This window comes from Poecilia reticulata, linkage group LG1 (assembly GCF_000633615.1).
Source record: "Poecilia reticulata strain Guanapo linkage group LG1, Guppy_female_1.0+MT, whole genome shotgun sequence".
NCBI classification, from domain to species: Eukaryota; Metazoa; Chordata; class Actinopteri; order Cyprinodontiformes; family Poeciliidae; genus Poecilia; species Poecilia reticulata.
The window spans coordinates 17,984,292-18,000,333 of NC_024331.1; the positions used below are offsets into that span (position 1 = coordinate 17,984,292).

Genomic DNA, 16,042 nt, shown 5'->3' on the forward strand with positions numbered 1-16,042 from the left:
TGAAAACAGAGTTCTGAGCAAGAGCCGTGCATTGTCTGTGAATGAAGATAAGAAATTATTAGTGCATGATTTTTATAAACCCATTATGCATTTTCTTCCCAAATGTATGGCTGTCTTAGGGTTTAAAAATCGTTTAAATGCAGCCCAGCTCTTCCTCTCCTCCTCCAGCTGCTGTTCAATGCCCAGTAGTACGTGTCTTAGCCTGCCCTGTGGCTGATCCTGGATATGCTTTCCACGAACCGCCGTGGAGGCGCGTGGGGGTGAAATGGACGGAGTCAGTGGCCACACCCAACGACCAGCTCCCATGTTCCAGCATGTCCGGCTGCAGCAAGTCTCCTGCCAACTCTGGAGAAGGTTGGTGGCAGGGATTCCTCTCACACAGACCACCAGACTGGTGATTCATGTTACTGACATAATGAACTGTGTTGAAGATGAACCGGATTAATCGTCTAAGGCCCCTGTCATGTCACGAATCAATTCTCTGTTCATGTCACAGCAATGAAAGCCCTTGCTTTACAGAATGCGTGCACAATCAGCGGGTGTCATCCTTCCAGGATGAAAACGCTGTTGGATACAGTACAAAGTGTTTCTTTGTACCTCACTACAAAGGATGCAAGCAGAGTTTTTCTTCAGCTGCAGGTTCTAACTCCATGGCATGGGTGAAGAAGTTCAAAAAAACCGGAGGAGGCCTGAAGAAGTCCTACCAACCTGGGAGCATGGTGTCCCTCGCGCTAACTAAAGGTCTGCTGAACGAGCCCGGCCAGAACAGCTGCTTCCTCAACAGCGCTGTTCAGGTGAGAATCAGCATTCATGATTTATTTATTTTTTTTAAACTCCCACGTGGATTGAGTTTAGCACTATTTTTTTTATTTTTTTTATATTGCTTTAACGATGAGTCTGACTTGCTGCTGAATTCCGCACACACCAGCAATTCAGAGGTAATTGGCCTAAAAATCGCTAGCAGCTGAGTGAGCTGCTGTGTTTTGTGTTAGAGTTGTGTGGGTTTGGCTTAACTCACAGGCTTTGTTCGCTACACAAAAAGCTGAGACACACCAATCGATTGGCCAGTGTCTAGAATCAGCTCAGCTTCGGCTTCAGCAGCCGGGGTTGCCAAGCAGTCAGCTAGAGACAAATATAGTTAACTCTATCAAATGAACCTATGAATAGCAGTTCAGAAATCACTGAAGTCACAGTTTGTAATGCCTGCAAGAGGTTGGGTTCAAAGCAACAGATTTTTTAAGGAGCCGAACTAAGAATAATAATAAAAAAAAATACAAACCAAGCGGAAAGGAAAAACACTGATGTCAGGAATTTAAATCCAAATGGACAAAGAATAGAACATAAGAAAAAAAATTATTGCTAGCAATATCTAAGCACGGATAAAGGAATATGATGGCATCATATTCCTTTATCCGTCAATGTGGTTGTGTTGGTCAATTAGAGCCCGCAAATGTGCAGTGGAGTTATGGTCAGGACCATTCCAAGCAATTCCTTGGCAATTTCTAGAAATAGTCAATTAACAAACCCAACTTCCAGTCAGAAAATTGTGTGACTAATCTGTATTGTAGCAGTGCTTTCAGATTTTTTAATGAAATATTTTTTATTTTCCATCATCAATCTAATTTTGAACCTCCGCAGGTGCTTTGGCAGCTGGACATCTTCAGGAGGAGCTTGAGGCAGCTTTCTGGCCACTTTTGTCTCGGTGATGCCTGTATTTTCTGTGCATTAAAGGTAAGGTTACTTACAAAATCGAGATAGAAAAACTTTGAGTTAACTAAGGGTTTTTACATTTATTATTTTTTTATTTATCTCAGATGCATAAATATTTCTCACAAAAAAAAAACTCTTTCAGAGTATATTCAATCAGTTCCAGCAGAGCAGAGAGCGAGTCCTGCCCTCCGACAGCCTGCGAAACGCCCTCGCTGAAACCTTTAAGAACGAGCAGCGCTTCCAACTCGGGCTGATGGACGACGCTGCTGAGTGCTTTGTATGGTTCAAAATAATATTTCAAGGACCTTTCTCCCTATTTGTGTTTCATAAAATACTGAAATTCTCTTTGGTATTTCACTTTATATCTAAATGTTGGGCGTAAGAGACAAAAATAATTGTTTAGTTTTATTTTTTACCTTGTGTATTGGATTTGTGTTGCAGAAATTTGACTGGTATCTTTTTAATCTGCTCCTGTTTCGCACAAACAGGAGAACATCCTGGAGCGAATTCACTTGCACATAGTTTCAGACACACCAACCGATGCGTGCTCATCCAAATCCTGCATCACCCATCAAAAATTCGCTATGATGCTTTACGAACAGGTAAGTAAAGTCAGTAACAACATGAACTCCTGTGTTGTACTGAATTCTGCTTTGAGTGAACCAAATACTGTGTACAAAATACGGATATTGTTACTAAATGTAAAGTTAGTCTCTAAATATTTTATGTAATTTAAAATAGCGACATGCTTTGCTTCACAGTTTGTGTGCCGTTGTTGTGGTGCATCTTCAGATCCACACCCGTTCACAGAGTTTGTTCATTATGTATCGACCACGGCTTTATGGTGAGTACAGTAACACATGTTCATACATTTTCATGTTTTAGCCATTAGAAAGCAAAGAAAGGTTGATTAAGAGATTTCATTTTTAAATCGTGAAACTCTACGGGGTCGTTGTTACTTTTTGACACAAAAAATGTTATCAAATGTTTAATAATATCTAATTAATATGTATATTATTACTACATTAAGTAGGCCTGTCACGATAACAAATTTTGCTGACCGATTAATTGTCTAAAAAATTATTGCAATAAGCGATAATATTGTTTAAAGACCTTTTAACACTGATTTAATAGAAATAACATAATAATGCATGCAATTTCCTGCCATAGATAGATGCACTTTATTTTCAAAAGAACACATAACACTGGAACTGATAAACTAAATAAACAAAACAACCAAAAACAAAAATAAAATAGATTCTCAGTCTCCATTAACAAAAAACGTCCTTGAATAAAAACTAAACAACATAAAGCCAAAGTGGAAATAAATACTGCATTCAATCAAAAGAGTGCAGATTATGAAGTCTGTATACTATATTAGCCTTCAGTAATCACTAGATTTAAATGGAGAAGAAATGGAGAATAACTACTGCATTAGGTAGTCGGATGCATCCGACTACCTAATGCAGTAGTTCACATTACACGATTTTTTGCCCCTATTTTCCCCTTATGACAATCTTAGAACGTTGGCTGATCTAAAATTGTCGCTGGTGATTTTGTAACCGATCATCCTGCAGTGTGTGGTGTGTTACGGTAGATTGTCGCGGTCGCTCTGATCTAAATCAGGGGTTTTCCCTGACTGGGAGCGTTAACGCAGCCTGTTGAATGTGACAATCAGAAAGCGCGGATTCTCCTCCGCGCTTTCTAAGGGGAAATTACGGAGGGGAATCCCAAACAGCTGACACGGCGCAACCCAAAATCCAGCGGACATTGGAGATAATATGTAGAAACAAAATTAATATTTATTCAACATTTCGTGCAAAGAATATAGAAATGACAAGGGGAGGAGTTGGAGCCAAATTGCTACCGCAGTTGATAAACCCGGTACGTTTTCAGCTGTTCTTAACGTGACAGGTAGATTCTAGTAAAGCATTGATTAATGCCTGATTTTAAAATTAGTTAACTGGACTCCATTATTTTGTGTCCATGTGGCTGGACACCACACGGCACGATCGAACCGTTATACCTAGGATTTCTGTCGTCTAATGTGTCTCTCAGGTTTTGAAAATGGGCCGACAATCAGCCCACAACTCGTGTAGTGTGCGCTTGACATTACACTTAGGAAATGAAGAACGGAGGGTCAGGGGAGAGCACCAGAGGTGAGCCTTTTTTCATTCAGTGTCATCAACAGAAAGAAAATAAAAAGGCAGGAAGAGACGATAAAGCCGATAATTAAAATGAGGTCGATAGGTTTAATTTATCGTGCGATTAATTGATTTATCGTTTATCGTGACAGGCCTACTTCCAAGTTTATCAGGGGAAAAAGGCAGGCTCCTTATCACAACCAACTAACCAGCAGTGCTCAGCAGCACTGTGTTACTTTATATTTTAAACTCCGGCTTCTATGACATTTTCTATTTTATCCCACCAAAATTCTTTTCAGCTGTCATAACAGTATTTTGTAGTTTAAGAAAACTATAGTTTTTTCATACTAAATGTGTGGTTGCAATCTTTTTTAGCATGTTTATTTATAGAATGTGAGTTTATTTGAACCTTTTCCAACTGTTTTTACAGCCTATATATAAATTATAAAAAAATATATAAATATAGAATATAGAATTAGCTGCAAACAGACTATAATCTATAGACATGCTGTCTGTCTCTGTGCTCAGTCAACAGGTTGACCGGACACTGGGGAAGAACGAGCGTCTCAGGTCAGACATGTTTGGGGAACTGCTGCAGGCGGCAAACAGCACCGGTGACCTCCGAAGTTGCCCTGTATGTTATGTTTTTTGTTTTGCCTTTTTGAGAAAATATCTTTACCGTCATATTTATTAAATTAGAATATGTTCAGACGAGACTGGTTTGTCTGATGAAAAGTATTTTTGAAGATTACAACTCTTGAGCAGGTATTAGACATTTTTTTCGTCAAGCTCATATTATACAGACCTCTTCAATAATTTATGATCTTATTAAAAAATTTATTTATTTCAGTAACTCGAATCTCTAAATGAAACACATTAATTTCTTCCTTCTTTTTTGCTTACAGCTAATGAAGACACTGCATTTAAAATTAGAATGTTACATCAGATCAATAAAAAAAAACATTTTATGGAGAAATCTGGACTTAATGAAAAGTATTTTAAAGACTTGCTGAAAGGTTATTTCGAAAACGTACTTTTAATCTGACTAATTAGTCTCCTCAGATCAGAGATTCCAACTTATTGCATGCTTTAATGTGAGGTCGCTCCATATGTTTGCATTTTTAGATGTTGCGTCAGACATCCAGCTGAATTAAAACATTAATGAAAGCTAAACATTAATAGTTAGATTATCGGTTTCACAGTTTCGTGGTAACATAAGGCAAACACAGAGATGATTCTTCCAGTGGTGCAGAGTACTGTCAGTGTTTTCCACCTTAGTGCAACTCAAGGACTGAAAGGAGACAGTGCAAAACTAGAGTAAGGATAGAAATAGTGTTAAGGCTTATCCTTGTTTTTCTCTCATCTGAATTTCCTCCCTTTGCTTCCCTTTCAGCTCGTATTAGCTTAGTGAAGCTTACTGCTCTGTTCCCACGAATCTTCCTGAATCTTCTTCAGGTGCAGTCCACTTCTAATGAAATGAGTGTGCCTATTCTTTTCTGCCTTTTCTATCCTCCGAGATAGGAAAGGCAGAAATGTGCTTTTCAAATATGCATTTGATTTCACATCATTGGAGCAGACATTAAGTTGTAAATCTATAAATTACATACTGTTTCAATAATGTCCTTCAATTTTTTATTTGTGGGTTTCACCTGGGAGATTGCCTTTAAATATCTTCTAAGGAATCAGATAACTTGTGATTAGAAACTGCATGAACAACTGAGGGGGAAGCCAACATCCTGAGCTGTCGGAGTGACACTGCATGGAATACGGTGTGCTTGCTTGGAGGTGGAGGCTGGACAGCGCAGCATAACTTAAAACTGGCCTGCAGGAAATAGCAACACTGCTCCTTTTGTCAGCAGTGGATCGATTGTTTGATGATTCAAGAATGCATGCAGCTTAGAAACTCACAGTAAATAGACCGCTGTGTTTTTGTTTTTGACTACTACTTAATCAAAGTGGACATCCGGATGACAAAGCGGTTGTTTGAGTGTTTTGTAGGGTTAATTCATATGTTTTAAAGTGAGATCCTGTGACGTCATCTGCAATAGTTCCAGAAGCAAAAAAAGTTGTCTTACATGTGCTTGTTGTACAGAAAGGATGTCCTCAGAGTGGTGGATGCTAACAAATAGTCAGACAGATACCCAGCATTTTACCTGTCTAGCAATGTAAAAGCACTAAAGCTGAGACAAAAAACCTAAAGTTAACTGTTTCCTTGACTCTTTTCAAAATGTGTCTGTAAATATATGCTTTCAGCGATATTTGAAATAAAAAAAATCACTTCCTATTTGTGAATCCAGTGTTTATGAGCTGATTTTTTTTCTCCCCTGTCGATACATTAATATTACTGTGGATAACAAAACATTTCTTGTCCAATGTTTTGCAGAGTGACTGTGGTCAGAGCATCAAAATTCGTCGTGTCCTCATGAACTGTCCGGAGATCGTCACTATTGGATTTGTGTGGGACACAGAGCAGTCTGATCTCACGGATGATGTTATCAGGTCTCTTGGTCCACGTTTAAACTTGTGCGGGGTAAGAGCTGAAAAAGCCGCCTCCCTCTATTCAGTGCTTGTAAACGAAATACAACAAGTTTGAGTTCAAGATATGAATGTTAGTTCCACAAAACAGCAAAACATCATTGATCCTATTATGTGGGAATGTAACAGTTTTTCGGATGAGAGATCAATATCTGTCATTTTACATACAAACAAACAGAAACTTGAGCCTCAGTGGATTTAACGTCTGGCTGAGAGTGATCAAATATACCGTCTTTCAGCTTTTCAACCGAGTGACTGATGAAAGCGCCAAACGCAGCGAGCTACATCTGGTGGGGATGATCTGTTTCTCCAGCAAACATTACTCAGCTTTCGCCTATCACACCAAATCTTCAAAATGGATGTTTTTTGATGATGCCACTGTAAAGGAGGTTAGCATGTCTGCCATTAAACCTTTTCAATCTTTTTTTTTTTTTTATGACAGTCCATTACATACATTCTCTTTTCTAAGTTTTTTTTTTTCTTGTTTACTAGATTGGATCCAAATGGAAGGATGTTGCTTCAAAATGTATCAGGGGACATTTCCAACCTCTTCTTTTATTTTACACCAATCCTGAGGGGAGTCCAGTTTCTAATGAAGATGCACCACGGCAAACCACTATGTGCCCTCATTACAAAGCCCAAGTAAATGGAGATCTGACCAGTAAGAAAGTCTTCCATTTGCTAGCATGACTGACAAAGACACTTAAAACATATGCTTTTTGTTCTTTCTATAGCTGAATGGTATATAGGTATTTACCATCACTGATTTGACCTGACACTTTTTGTGTATATTTGCAAATTTTGATAGTTTTTAATCTAGTGAAGTCAATAGAAACTCAAAAATTCAAAGAGAGTCAGATTCTTGATTGTTGGTATCTTCAGTTTTAGAAGGATTTATGACAATCTAAAGCATCTCGTCGGTTTTAGAGTAAATTCAACCATCATCCCAAAAACACATCAACTTGATACGACATTCTAATTACCATTGTTTCTTAATATTACAATAGTTAAAAAGTAGCATAATAAACAAAAAGAGAGGATCTGCTGTAACTAAAATTATGAATGCAAATGGATTAAATTAGTCTAATATTATTTTAGATGGCAATTTCTATTTATTATGTATTCATTAGCTTATTAAAATTAGCTAATGTTCGAAAGAGCACAAATAACTAGCTAAACATTTACTTATTTCTAATAGCAGGCAGTTAGTAAGAGCTTGAGATGAGATACACATGTAGTTTCCTCTGTGCATGTATTGTGCAGCTGTATAATTCAGTTAAGGTACATGTTGCCCTTGGTGATCTTTGATGGTTTAAATATTCCTGTCTTACTTTCACTGCCTTCTGCTCATGTCTGTCATGACACATCAGAGACGATGCATTTAATGAAAAAAGAAACAAAAAGTTTTAACGCCCAATTACAAGTTTTAATAATAATTTTGTTTCCAACTTACTATGATAATGATATACTAATATTACTGCAGTCATTAAAATCAGTGAGCATGAAAGGTTTACTGTGCGAGAGCATAGAAATGCTTTGCCTATAATGTCCCTCATGGACAATCTTGTGATCTCCCTGCTTTGGCTGCTTTTCAACATATTCTAATCTTTCACCATCTAATATTGACACATAAGCTACCACTAAAATTGATGACATGAAGCACTCTGTCTGCAGAGTGTATTTCTGTACACTGATCTTTCCAGAGATCATTAATGAGAACCAGGAGTTGCTAGAGGTAAATTTCTCTTTGTTTTTTTTTTTTAAACACTGACACCAAACCAGACATTTAAGTGCCACTGAGGAAATATTCCTTTGAACTGATTCTGCATCAAATACAGAAGTGATTCTGCCACAGTAATGGTTGGGATTGTGGCGTAAAGCTCCCAGAGAAAGACTTTCTATCCATATCTGATGGCCCAGACCTTGCATGAGGATGATGTCTCTGTTGCACGCAGATTACCACCCACGCCTAGCCCCTAATCCCCGTTCCTGTGGCCAAACGCGTCGCTGCTCTTACTCCTCCCCTTGATGTTTCAAACATTTGCCTCCATTATTTATCATCTTGCTTATTTTTTTAGGAGGTGGTGGGGGGTGTTCTCGCTTGGATTGCTTCGCTTTTATGTGTTGCCCGGATATTTTGGCATGGGGAAGGATTCTTACTTTGGTGACAGTCAGGGTGAGTCAGTAACTGATTGTGGGTTTTTCACAGGAAATAAAAACATTGTCTAGCTCTCTGTATGCTGTAAATCACAATTCGTTTTCTTAAATTGATCGCATTCTGCTAAAGTTTACATTGCTTTGTTTCTTTAATTTGCTCTTTTGTCCATTATTACAAATGAGGAAATTGGTCTGACTGGCTCATACTGGAATTCTTGCATAATTGGGGCTCTGCAGTAAGTAAGGAACAATGATGCATGTGTGCATTAGTTAATTACTTGGCAGTTGTTAGGCATAGAAAAGTAGATCTGAGTCCAAAATGACTTTTCTAGGGATCCTCCTAAATATCGGCGTCAGGCTACATAATCAGATGGGAATTTCTATCAGTGCTTCTTTAGCATGTAACAGTAACACACGTAGTTTTTCTTCTTACATCCTTGACAGAAGCTTTAGGTACAATTTCGCTCATCTGTTCTCAAATTATCATCGTGTGATGTGTTTTTTTTTTTTTTTTTTTTTTGACACTCTGATCAAGGGCCTTTTGAAAGTTGCAATATTGGCTGAGTAAAAATAGATGCAGCTGTAAACGGCGTCAGAGAAAATGATTTAATTAGGAGGAGGTGAGATGTGAAAGTGAAAGACAGCAGCTGTTAGATGTAACACGCTCATCTGAAGGCAGATGCTCGCAGTTCATGTTGTCGCTGCTTCCCTTCGTGACCTGCTTGCCAGGCGGAGGAAACACACCGCGGGCTTGGCAGCCGAGGCAGCGGAGGTGTGTTTTATCAAAGTTAATGATGCAGCATCTGTTCTTTTCTAAGACTTTGTTTTGTTTCCTATTTGCAGACGGATGGAAGGGATGGGAGATGGGATGTGTGAGCTATAAAACTGAAAATCTGTTTGAGCTACTTCTATATTTGTCATGACTGACAAATTCTCTCACAAGAGTGGCACACTTTCATAAGACTTTACCATCATAAACTAATTGAGTTTAAAATTTATGTTGAAACTACATAATTATGTTCCTTATTTTGTTGGGTTTTTTAAAATTTTTTTTATAAGACAACAATCACCACTTTTGACACCTGCTAATGTTTATCTTTTATAAACTGTGATTAATCAGTTTATTAAAGACAAACGTCAACACATTACATCTGACCGGCAAAAGTATGTGAACCTAAAAGTGGATTATGCTTTCAAATCCTTCCTTTACAAGTTTAAGTCTGAATTTCTTCTTGTTGCTCCACATGCCTTCTTTTACCCCTGTTCTGGAGTGCAACTCAGTTTTGTTGCCGTCGTTTTAAATTCAAATGAGCCCTTTCACATCCTGCAGAGCGTTCCGCTCCGTCCTGTTCAGCCATTTTTGTAGTTCCATAGCAGATGTGTCAAACTACCCAAATGTTTGAAACATCAAGGAGGAGGAGCTTCTAATTCCCAAACTGATTAAATGTTGTCATCAACAGATGGTAAAAATGGCAAAAACAATTGAAACTGTCGACGCGGTTCAGTCCTTCATGAGCTAAATGCTAACACTCTAGTGCTAACTTAAGCAGAAGTCACGATGCTGCTGCTGTCAAAACAATGTCCAGGATGTCATATTAGCACACAATAGATTCATGTCTAGAATAAAGTGTGTCATTTTAGCTCAATTTGAGGTTTCCGTTTTGCCGTGTCTGTCGTTTCCATGGACAGAAGGAACTGACTCCATCAGATGAAGTCTTTTGGCAAATCCTTCCTGATTCTGGCGCTGAAGCACTTGTCCTTGAAGCTTTTTGTGCAAACAGAGAGGTTTTTCCCCACAGATGTAGGTACATTTCTAAGAAAAATATATTTTAATTTGGCACTCCAAAGGGGTACTGATCTTTGGGGACGGTGTAATACATTGTGTGAGTTATTACATCCAACAACTGAAAATTTTAACTCGTCTAGTTGTAGCTTTGGCATTCAGAAACTTGGACTACAGATTTGCTGCAAGAACTAAAAATGACTGATTCGGTAGATTACTTTAGCCAGAAGTCCGTGACCTTGATTAGTACTTTAGTAGTAAATACTGTGACATAATAGTTCAAAAACAATAATAGGGAATAGAAAAAACTGAACACAAACATAATATAAAGATAATGTACTTTGAATGTTTTTTTTTGTTTGTTTTTTTTTTTTTGCTGAAATCTCACTCACTATCCTGTCTGGGTTTTAGTGACACTACTGTGTAACCAAGTGTTTAATAAAACCAGTCAAATTGTTTTTAATTATTTTCAGTAAAAAACATAAGTGTTCTGTGAACCTCAGGGGTTCATCATCAGGAAGACTAAACATTGCAGATTGAAGGTTGTGAAAAAGAAGTAGCTGAAATATTATATTGGTTGAGAACATCCAGCACTCACAGAGCAATACAAGAAGAAAGTGTGAGGCTGAAAATTGCTGCTGCTGAGGTTCAAATCCAGCACTATAGTGACAAGTAGAACGAAATAGTGCATTGGCCTTTTTATTCAACAGTCTTGAGTACAACCATAAACAACTCAAGCATGTCATTTATACTTTATCGGACTTCTAGCTTGATTAATGCTCAATATTTTTTTCTTAGTGACTATAGTTTCAAGTGAAAATATTTATCATGGTGGCATAACGGTTTCTGTTTTTGACAGTTTAAGTGCCATATTGTAATTAATTGCAACTCAAATAATATTTCTGATTGCATATTTTGCACCTGCATTTGATGTATACCTTTCTCCTTTCTTTGCTCTGTCCCCAGTATTTATGTGAGTGATGCTGGCATAAAGTTTCCTATTTATTTACACCACGCAGGAAATCTGATAGTGATTAATTGTGGAAAATACTTCAGTCAAAATAAAATTGTGGCTCAAATCCAGTTTAATTTAAACAGCCTGTGCTTTTCTTGGCAGTCAGTTAACACAGTGTCTCGGAAGTAAAAAGATTTATTTAGGGCTGGACTATATAAATCGCAAATGTATTGCCGTCACAATATCAGTGTGTGCAATATTAGCAAACCGATATTGTCATAATTATCGGCTAATATATTCCACATGTAAAGAACTTGCATTTTACATGCAAATGTAAAATAGAGCAACATCAGATGCTCACACTGGACACAATTAACATTTTGCAAAGGTCAGAGAGTGTCAGAAGCACGGACGAGGAAAGACGGAAGAAGAAAATCATATTTCACAACTGATGTCATTGTGTCAATATTTACCAAAATTATCATCATTGCAAGATTTTCTAATGTTGTGCAGATTTACTTTAAATGCAATATATTGTTTGTAGGACTTAAATTTATGTTCTTATTGTTTGCATTCTTCAGTGAAACATCCTTTTGGCAGCCCTAACAAATTTCAGGATCCCTTCATGGAGAATCTACAAAGACCAGTTGAAACATCAAAAAAGGACAGGGGACATCGGAGAATCGAGCCTTCACCACACAAAGGTAGGCTCCGTGGACGGCAACATTTAAACAAGCAATGAGCATCGGACAGTCTGAATATCAGAGCAACGGTCGGGCAATTAATGACCTTTGTCAACCCTCTTCAGACATGACACACACAAGATCTTCATCCCCCCCAGAGAATGGGCCCCGGCCTCCTGTAGAGAAAATAAAGAACTCTCTGCGCTCTGAGAAGTCATCGAATCAAAGCAGAGGATCTCAGGAGCCCCACGGACAGTCGGGCAGTGCACAGAGTGGGGGACACGTCAGAAAGGTCAACGTTTCCCCAGGACGCAATGAGCAGGAGGGCAGCCACAAACACTGGGAAAAAGGAGGCAGCGGGAGCCAAAATAGGTCAAAGTCAACTTGGAGACCCATCAGGGAGGTGCTGAATGTAGACACGGTGCTGAATGAACTGGAGCAGCGACGGCAGCAGCAGCAGCAGCAGCAGGACAGCCCGCGGTGCAGCAAGCCTTCTTCCCAGGAGAGAGCGCGCACAGAACCAAGCAGGGAGCGCGAACACGCAAAAACTAGAGAGGAGCGCAAACAGAAGTGCTTAATGACGATTTATGAGGACGAGCAGCGGCACGAGACAGAGAGCCACAGCTCCGTGGAATCAGAGAGCAGAGCGGGCCAGCAGAGAGGAAGCCGACTCAAGGCCGTTCCCAAGACTCTGCTGCGCAGCGACACCTGGACCATTCAGAGGACGGAGTCGGGCTACGAGAGCAGCGATCGACTCAGCAGCGGCTCCACCAATCCCGACTCACCTGGGGTCGATGGGTTTGGGCTCAGACCAGATCAGAGGTTAACACCTGAGATCCTTTTACAAAGGTAGGAAAGAAAAGTGCCACTCTGCAGTGGATTTAGTTTCACAGAAACATTGATTTGCCTTCAGTATTCGAAAGCAATACTGAACGTAGTAAAAAATCTGCAGTAATAAGACTCTCTTTTGTAATACTCACTCAACAAGAAAAAGAAGAAATGCTTTCATGTCTATGAGATGGTAAGAACAAGAAGAAAGTTCTTTCTGGCCAGGACATTTCATGTTTAACAAGAACTCGAGTGCAGGACTCCTGGGAGGTTCTCCCTGGTCCCTCACACTGCAGCATTTGTTGCTACATGAACCACTTCAAATTTTTTGACAAATTACACAATAGCTCTCAGACACTACTCAAGGAACAAGGATATGATATAAGAACAAAATGATGTCATTATGAAACAAATACAATGTTTATATTCACAGATAAAGTTAGAATCTGCATCCTCTGGAGAAAAAAACATGCAGACTGTTGTTTCAGTAATGACCTAAGCACGCTAACACCTATCCTAATATAATATAAAAAAGTGTTCATTCACACACACAGTGATGAAAGAACGGTGCTGAATAATTGTTGACAGCTCTCAGTTTTCTTATGTCGTCTTATTTTTCAGTCAGCTGCATCAAAGGGAAGCCAATGCAAAGTCAAGCATGACATCATCTCTTTCCCACAACGGTAAGCCCGACGGTTTATTTTGCTTCAAAAGGGTTTGGAGCTGAGTAAAGAGCCCCAGCTGATTATAAACGCAGTACGGAAAACCACAACGAAAAGCATCAGAATGAAGCAGGTCTGGATCAAATCCTGCTGATCACTTTGCCACAACCTCCTTCCATTTTCTACCCCTCTGGTGACTATTTTGTGCTGTATGTCAGCTACCTGATTGCACCTCAAAGTTCCTCATAGTACAAGTGACTAATCAGGTTTTCCAGCACCACAATTCCAACACTAGTTGGTATTATTAAAGAGCAAAATTATTGTCTTAAGTAACTTTTCCAAACTGTTTAAAGAAGTTTGTCCTGCATGTTTTATTCTTCATTGGTTCTATTAATTACTCATTCATTTGCTTGTTTAACTCTTTTTTTTTTTCTGTGGCAGGTTTTCGTTCTTTTTTTTTTACGGTCCATTCACAGAAGCCAAACAGCTTTTCCTCTGGTAACTAGTCAGATTTAAGAGACATCAATTTGAGCCAAAAGTAAATTGCTGAAAAAGGAAGCCAACTAATAAAATATGCCACCAACTTAAGATGTAAAACAGACCTCCTGATTTAAAGTAGAGCAGAGCAGCAAATGTTTGGCAGGAAAGGGTGAGTTCCTTTTCTCATCCGCGGAACCTCGCGGAAAAGATTTAAAGCAAAGAAACAAACACGTTCGTTCATTTAGTCTGGTGTGTACAGGCAGGATTTGCTTTCTGTGATGTTTATTATCGCTCCTGTTTTGTTAAATCTTGTAAGTTTTAGTGCGATCTGCACTCAGTCCTGACTGTGTTTGTGTAACAGAAGATCGCCGAACATCTGGGTTGATTTCTGTGCCTGAACTTGTTATTTAACCTCCGGCCCCTGCCTGCCCGGCACTGGCATTAATCTGATGATAATCCCACAAAGCTGAGATGGCGCAGCTGGACACGGTCGCTGACATTGTCATAAATAGCATTCTGTTGCACGTACCGTCCTGCTCTATCTCAATGAATCAAGACTTTACGCGTTAAGAGGTTATGCAAAAGCAATGCCCAGTATTTGAGTCAACCTCTAACGGGTTAAGTTGAAAACAAATATATGTTTAAGAAAATGTGCTTTCAAAATGCAGTAAGTCAGCATCAGGGTGTCTCTTGCTGTTGACAGGTCAGAACATTGTGTCTTAGAATGGCCTGCTGCCACCTAGTGGACATAAAGAATACAGCATTTACTGTGTGCGCGCCTATCTTACAGTTACGTAAGCGGATCAGGCTCAAATGTTTAAACTGCAATATTTTTGATATGTTAGACCAAAGGTCGCACTTCTATCTTATGGGGGCTCTGAGTTTATTCTCAGAATTCTGCATATTCAGAGAAAAATTCAGAGAAAAATTAGATTCATTCCAGTGACTAATCCTCATTTTCATTCATGTCCTTGTGATCATGAACAGAATGTACCTCTGATGGAACAAACCCCTTGGAAAGAGGATTTTAATCACAGTTATGTTTTTTTCTTGTACATTTTCATTCCTTTCTTTTTCCTTTTTTCTCTCTTTTTTTAGGTAAACATCCAACTAAACCTCAGGGGAACCACGATCAAGTTTTACTTTCTCAACTAAAGTGCAGTCCAAGTTCAAGGTAGCATTCTTAGAATGATAGGTTTTTATTTTTAAAAAATGTGTTGGTAATTATAGTATATTTCTGAATGTTGACTGACTTTCACTCGTGCCGGCACAGTTAAATCCAACTGTGGACTCTTCCATTAGATCTTCACAAGCCTTTATTTACAGCACTCACTGTTCATATCGTCAGTGCTGGTAATGATGGTTAAAAAAAGCCATAAAATAAATAAATATGTTATTGCAGTTGTGTCAAAACACACTGAAAAACCTACAGAAAAAAAAACTTTTAAGATTAAGTGGAAAGAATAGCTAAGGATCATCATAACCTTAAAAATTCCCATAATTAATTGTGTTATAATTATGGAATATCATCTCACTGTGGCCTTTTTAAACTGACCTGCAACCAGAAGGCTATTGAAACAGGTCAAATTTATGTTGATCAGAAAATGGACAGTCAATATTCCCATTTATGTTACTGTAAAAAGCCTTTGAACTCTTGTTAACAGAAATACTAACAAATATATTGTGGTGAGATGATTAAGAGAAGATTTGTTACCCTCCCCCCCCCATGCTGAAATACACAGACTAATTAAAACTGCTCTCAATAATTGTAAGGGAATCACAGGAGTATTCATGTTAAATAGTGGAAGTACTGAATAAAACAATAATTATAGGCTGAGGAAAGCTTTCTAACATCATTGAGTTAAACAATGGGTAAGCTTGAGATATTTTGCCAAGAATAATGAGCAGGTTTCAGTGTGTAAATACGCAGAATAATTGCAAAATACTTACTGCTTTACCTGCAACAACAGTAATCACTGAACAGTGGCAAAATAGAAATGCATTTTAGATTTTTATTTGGTCAAAACTTTTGCTAATTTCTCTTTTACTTCACAGTAATGAAGGGCTTTGTGATGGAATGTTATTTAAAATCCCACAAATACATA

At 38.5% G+C, this 16,042-nt stretch overlaps 1 protein-coding gene across 1 annotated transcript in view; it reads left to right on the forward strand.

Annotated features, from left to right (window-relative positions):
* The window catches only part of usp53b (ubiquitin specific peptidase 53b), a 28,873-nt gene that overhangs the window by 6,082 nt on the left and 6,749 nt on the right, over positions 1-16,042 (forward strand). Inside the window, exons 2-15 of the mRNA XM_008411514.2 lie at positions 169-354; positions 634-794; positions 1,639-1,731; positions 1,853-1,987; positions 2,199-2,312; positions 2,472-2,554; positions 4,383-4,488; positions 6,238-6,384; positions 6,629-6,778; positions 6,882-7,050; positions 11,866-11,988; positions 12,093-12,816; positions 13,417-13,478; positions 15,036-15,111. Of these exons, the coding sequence (XP_008409736.1) occupies positions 315-354; positions 634-794; positions 1,639-1,731; positions 1,853-1,987; positions 2,199-2,312; positions 2,472-2,554; positions 4,383-4,488; positions 6,238-6,384; positions 6,629-6,778; positions 6,882-7,050; positions 11,866-11,988; positions 12,093-12,816; positions 13,417-13,478; positions 15,036-15,111 (2,183 nt within the window). The 5' untranslated portion in view covers positions 169-314. The remainder of the gene's footprint in view (positions 1-168; positions 355-633; positions 795-1,638; positions 1,732-1,852; positions 1,988-2,198; positions 2,313-2,471; positions 2,555-4,382; positions 4,489-6,237; positions 6,385-6,628; positions 6,779-6,881; positions 7,051-11,865; positions 11,989-12,092; positions 12,817-13,416; positions 13,479-15,035; positions 15,112-16,042) is intronic.